The sequence below is a fragment of the Dipodomys ordii genome, unplaced genomic scaffold (assembly GCF_000151885.1).
Source record: "Dipodomys ordii isolate 6190 unplaced genomic scaffold, Dord_2.0 Scaffold18, whole genome shotgun sequence".
Classification (NCBI taxonomy): domain Eukaryota; kingdom Metazoa; phylum Chordata; class Mammalia; order Rodentia; family Heteromyidae; genus Dipodomys; species Dipodomys ordii.
The window spans coordinates 20,194,714-20,200,048 of record NW_012267234.1 but is presented as its reverse complement, the minus strand read 5'-3'; the positions used below and the strand labels follow the sequence as shown (position 1 = coordinate 20,200,048).

The 5,335-nt window shown below is 63.3% G+C and overlaps 1 protein-coding gene across 1 annotated transcript in view; it reads left to right on the top strand.

Annotated features, from left to right (window-relative positions):
* Positions 1 to 4,299, top strand: part of Mvd (mevalonate (diphospho) decarboxylase) — a 14,529-nt gene extending 10,230 nt beyond the window's left edge. Inside the window, exons 5-10 of the mRNA XM_013012723.1 lie at positions 480 to 679; positions 893 to 967; positions 1,070 to 1,288; positions 2,272 to 2,387; positions 3,138 to 3,246; positions 3,781 to 4,299. Coding sequence (XP_012868177.1) covers positions 480 to 679; positions 893 to 967; positions 1,070 to 1,288; positions 2,272 to 2,387; positions 3,138 to 3,246; positions 3,781 to 3,861 — 800 coding nt within the window. The 3' untranslated portion in view covers positions 3,862 to 4,299. The remainder of the gene's footprint in view (positions 1 to 479; positions 680 to 892; positions 968 to 1,069; positions 1,289 to 2,271; positions 2,388 to 3,137; positions 3,247 to 3,780) is intronic.
* Positions 4,300 to 5,335: the final 1,036 nt, after the last annotated feature.

The following is a 5,335-nucleotide window of genomic DNA, read 5'->3' as shown; positions in this document are numbered from 1 at the left end:
GGGGGGGTGTCTGCCTCGGTGGGTGCTGGGGGGGAGTGGGGGTCTGTGCCTGCCTTGGTGGGTGCCCAGGGTGGGTGCTGGGGGGCTGTGCCTGCCTCGGTGGGTGCTGGGGGGCGTGTCCAGCATTGGGCACAGAGGGGCTTCTGCTCAGAGCACCCAGAAAGCCTGTGTCGGGCGCCGGGCTCTGCCGTCTCAAGTTCGTCCTGTTCTCTGGCCATGAAGTCTCCCCTCTGGGGCCTGTTAGTTACCAGGGCAGAGGCGGAGCTGGCGCAGGTTGAAGCGGCGGTTTCCTGGCTGGCTTCCCTGGGAATCCGGTGGTGCTCCCCGGCCCAGCCAGGCCGGAGCACCCGGTGCTGTGAGGGGAGGGTGTGGCTGGGCTCGTGGGTGCTGAGCTGGGTGCTGGCGCCCTGCGTCTGCCCTGTTTCCCGGGGGGCCGGGGGGCCGGCACGCTGCCTCACGTGACCCTCGCTTCCGCACAGCCTATGCCCTGGCCCGAGTCTACAGGGTGGAGGGCGACCTCTCAGAAGTGGCACGCCGGGGCTCGGGCAGCGCCTGCCGGAGCCTGTACGGGGGTTTTGTGGAGTGGCAGATGGGGGAGCAGGCGGACGGCAAGGACAGTATCGCCCGGCAGCTGGCCCCCGAGGGGCACTGGCCCCAGCTCCGAGTCCTCGTCCTCGTGGTAAGGGGCCTGGGTGTGGCCCGGCAGGTGGCTGTCTGTCCAGCCGTTAGGGCCAGGACTGAGGAGGGGGAGATGGCCCCACAGGGCTCAGTGGTCAGGAGTCTCCCCCAAAGTCAGAAGGCCCTGACTCCGCCCCCAGCTGTCAGAACGGGGAGGGCCCATACGTGGGCTGGGGCGGCTCCCTGCAGCCAGCCGGCACTGTCTCATGTCCAGGTGAGTGCTGAGAGGAAGCCGACAGGCAGCACGGTGGGCATGCAGACCAGCGTGGAGACCAGCGCCCTGCTCAAGGTAGGAGATTGCCAGGCTCCGCCCTTGCGCTCTGGCCGGGCCTCTGACGTGGGACCCAAGCTGTAATGAGCATGGCCCCTGGAAAACGGCTGCGCCTTGCAGTTCCGGGCCGAGTCGGTGGTGCCGGCGCGCATGAGGGAGATGGCCCGCTGCATCCAGGACCGCGACTTCCAGCGCTTTGCCCAGCTGACCATGAAGGACAGCAACCAGTTCCACGCCACCTGCCTGGACACCTTCCCGCCCATATCCTACCTCAATGACACCTCCAGGCGCATTATCCAGCTGGTGCATGCCTTCAACGCCTACTGTGGGCAGACCAAGGTACTGCGTCGCGGAGGGCACCGGCAGGCTGTGGGCGGGGCCCTGGAAGGCATGGGCCTGCACCCTGCCACTCATAAACTGGAGGCTGTGGAGCAGGCCTGCGTTCTGTCAACAGATCGCTGGTGTCCTGAGCACAGCACATGCGCCCTTCCCACACTGCCAGCGCAGCCCTGGACAGTTTCTTCTGCCGGCTTTTGCATTATTATTATTAAGTAGCTTTATAAGGACATTAGACACACTGTGCAACTTGGTCAATTCTGTGGTGGTTTGTTTTGTTTTTGGTCATGGGATTTGAACTCTGGTCTGGGCACTGTCGGTCATGGGGTTTGAACTCTGGGTCTGGGCGCTGTCCCTCATCTCTTCAGCTCAAGGCGAGAGCTCTACCACTTGAGTCACAGCGCCACTTCAGGTTTTCTGGTGGTTTGTTGGAGATAAGAGTCTCACAGTCAGCCGGGTGCTGGTGGCTCACGCCTGTAATCCTAGCTACTCAGGAGGCTGAGATCTGAGGATCGAGGTTCAAAGCCAGCCCGGGCAAGAGAGACCGTGAGACTCCTATCTCCAATAAACCACCAGAAAAACCGGAAGTGGCGCTGTGGCTCAAGTGGTAGAGCGCTCGCCTTGAGCTGAAGAGCTGAGGGACAGCGCCCAGGCCCAGAGTTCAAGCCCCACGACCGACAAAAAAAAAAAAAAAAAGAGTCTCACAGTCTTTCCTGCCTGGGCTGGTTTTGAACTGCGACCCTCAGGTCTCAGTCTCCTGAGTAGCTAGGATGACAGGTGTGAGCTACTGGTACCTGGCTTCTGTGGGGTTTTGTTTCCTGGCTCCATACACTGCTGCGTGACGCCCTCAGTCAAGCCTCGCTGCCTCTTCCTGGTCTGCGGGCATGGGTGCCTGGTGACGCTGCTTACTCTAGTTTGGCCATGCTGGGAGACCTCATATTCCCCTGGCAGACGGGGCTCTCAGCTGGGAATGCTGTGGGTTCCAGGTGGCGTACACATTTGACGCGGGCCCCAATGCTGTGGTCTTCACCCTGGAGGACACCGTGGCTGAGTTTGTGGCTGCTGTGAAGCACAGCTTTCCCCCTGCTGCCAACGGAGACAGGTGAGTGTGGGACCACTGCTGTGTCGCGGCCCGCCTGGAAGCCACAGGTGCGCCTGCGCCCAGGCTCTCTTCCTCCAAGAGTCAGAACCCCTGCGCCCCCCCCCAACGATTTTAGTGTTCCTTAGGAAATGCACATAGTGTGAGGAGTGCCTGGCCTGTCTCTACTGAGCTCTGTCTCTATCTCCGCTGAGCTCCCTCTCTGTCTCTATCTCCGCTGAGCTCTCTCTGTCTCTATCTCTGCTGAGCTCTCTCTGTCTCTATCTCCCCTGAGCTCCCTCTCTGTCTCTATCTCCCCTGAGCTCCCTCTCTGTCTCTATCTCCGCTGAGCTCTCTCTCTGTCTCTATCTCCGCTGAGCTCCCTCTCTGTCTCTATCTCCGCTGAGCTCCCTCTCTGTCTCTATCTCTGCTGAGCTCTCTCTGTCTCTATCTCCGCTGAGCTCCCTCTCTGTCTCTATCTCCGCTGAGCTCTCTCTCTGTCTCTATCTCCGCTGAGCTCTCTCTCTGTCTCTATCTCTGCTGAGCTCCCTCTCTGTCTCTATCTCTGCTGAGCTCTCTCTCTGTCTCTATCTCCGCTGAGCTCTCTCTGTCTCTATCTCCCCTGAGCTCCCTCTCTCTCTCTGTCTCTATCTCTGCTGAGCTCTCTCTGTCTCTATCTCCGCTGAGCTCTCTCTGCCTCTGCCTCTTTCTCTGCAAGCCGTGTTAGTGTAGCACGCGCCCGGAGTCACAGTGCCCTGCCTCGTTTTGTGCCAGGTTTCTGAAGGGCTTGCCGGTGACGCCGGTCCCCCTCTCTGATGAGCTGAAAGCCGCACTGGCTGGGGACCCCACCCCTGGGGGTGTGCAGTACGTCATCGTCACTCAGGTGAGGCCCGGGGCACCCTGCCCACCTGTGTGTCTTGGAGGTTTGCCCCTGCACCCTGCGCGCCTCAGGCAGGCGATGGGATGCTGACAGGGCGGCAGCACGCTGCCCTGTCCACGTGGAGCTGTGGAGGGACATGGACAGTGCTGTGGCAGGAGCTTCGGGGCGGGTCTGGAGTTGTCGGGCACAGCCGTGCCATCGTGGCAGGCAGGCCCCTGCGTCCTGCCCTGTCCTGCAGAGTGGCCCATTCCAAGCGCTCACGCCCGCCCAGGCCACGGCCCCTGCTCCCCACACCAGGCTGTGTGCTTGGGGCTGCTGCTCCTCTATCTCTGCGGCCTGCGGTGCACCCCAGGGCCAGGGCGCAGGCCCTTGGCTGGCTGCGTCCTCTCAGCCTGGATAAGCAGGGTATGGGTATCACCGTCCAGGTGGGTGCGCTAACTTATCCTGCTGAAGACCCTCGGCCCCTCCAGGTCGAGGAAGCTGCGGGCAGGGCCACTGCTGTCGCCTGATGATTGACGCTGCTTTCTCTCCCTCCAGGTGGGGCCTGGGCCTCAAGTCCTAGACGACCCTCATGCTCACCTCTTGGGATCGGATGGCCTCCCAAAGCAGGCCTCTTGACCTGCCCCCCCAGACTCCATCTTCCGCCCCCCCTGGTCCCCCAGCCTGGGGACCACAGGGCTACTGTGACAGAGTGCTATGCTGTGCTGTGCTGTGGGGCCCAGTGGGGCTCACTGGCTTCTCCAGGCTGGAATCAGCCTGGTGGTATCCAGGGGCCCAGGAAGTGCCTCAGTTTTCCTAGTACTTCACAAGATGGGCGTTGGGGCCCAGACAGCGGTGAGGGGCCCTCTCCGTGTTCCCCAGCAAGCTTACCAGGGAGTCACTGCCTCCCGAGCAGTGTGTGCTACGTGAGCCCATCCTCTGTGGCCCTCAGGAAACTGGCCAAGGGCCTGGAGGACTCAGGCCAGCGGTGGGGATTGGGTGTTTCTTTATAGAAAGACAGCGGCCTCTCGTGAGGGGCGGTGCAGTGTGGGAGCTGGGCCTTGGTGGCCCACAGGAATAAACTGTTGACACAGCTGAGCTGTCTTGCTTCTTCAACCAGTGCCTAGGCCCCTGATCTGAGCGTTCCCTGTGTGACTTGCGGAGAGCAGCGAGCAGTGTGCGGCAGGGCAGACACACAGCCCTTTGTTCTCTGGCTCCCTGAGGCCGGGCTGGCCCTGGTCCTGGGGTCCAGTGTGCTCAGTCTGGTCCTGATCCACCGAGTGGCTCCCATCGAGTCGCCTGCTCTTCTCCTTCCTAACCTGCACCCAAGACTACGTCGTCCTGGGGCTGCCGCTGCCTTCCCCTCCCCACCCCAGCGTGGCTGCCAGGTGAGCCCTGGGCAGGGGATCAGCAGCTCACAGCACTTGGTTCTCTCTGCTTTCTGGGGTTTCCTGGCCTTGACTCATGTGGTCTGAGAGACCATCCCCGGCTGGCGGGCCCAGAGGGGTCCGGAGTAGGCTGGTCCTGTACCGGCCTTGGAGCCAGCACCACTGAGCCGAGGCCCAGGCGTCCCTGGGCCGTGAGCACCACCTGCCTGCCCCAGTGCTGGGCTTTGGGAAGCTCTGGAGAGGCCTGGGCCCAGGGTTACTTCCTGCCCCTGTTCTGCCCAGCTCACGTGGGCTTAGGCCGTCCCAGGGATGCCCACCACCGGGGCTTTGGGCCACCAAACCCACTCCTTGGCAGGCTGGGGGGGAGCCTGGGGAGGGCAGCCTGGGTGGGGAGCTGGGGGAGGGCAGCATGGGTGGGGAGCTGGGGGAGGGCAGCCTGGGTGGGGAGCTGGGGGAGGGCAGCCTGGGTGGGGAGCTGGGGGAGGGCAGCCTGGGTGGGGAGCTGGGGAGGGCAGCCTGGGTGGGGAGCTGGGGAGGGCAGCCTGGGTGGGGAGCTGGGGGAGGGCAGCCTGGGAGGGCAGCCTGGGTGGGGAGCTGGGGAGGGCAGCCTGGGAGGGCAGCCTGGGTGGGTTGCTGGGGAGGGCAGCCTGGGTGAAGGTTCCCAAGTGGTCCAACAGGAGTGGGGCCTCCCCTGCAGTCTTCCTTTCCCGGGGATGGGGCGGGGC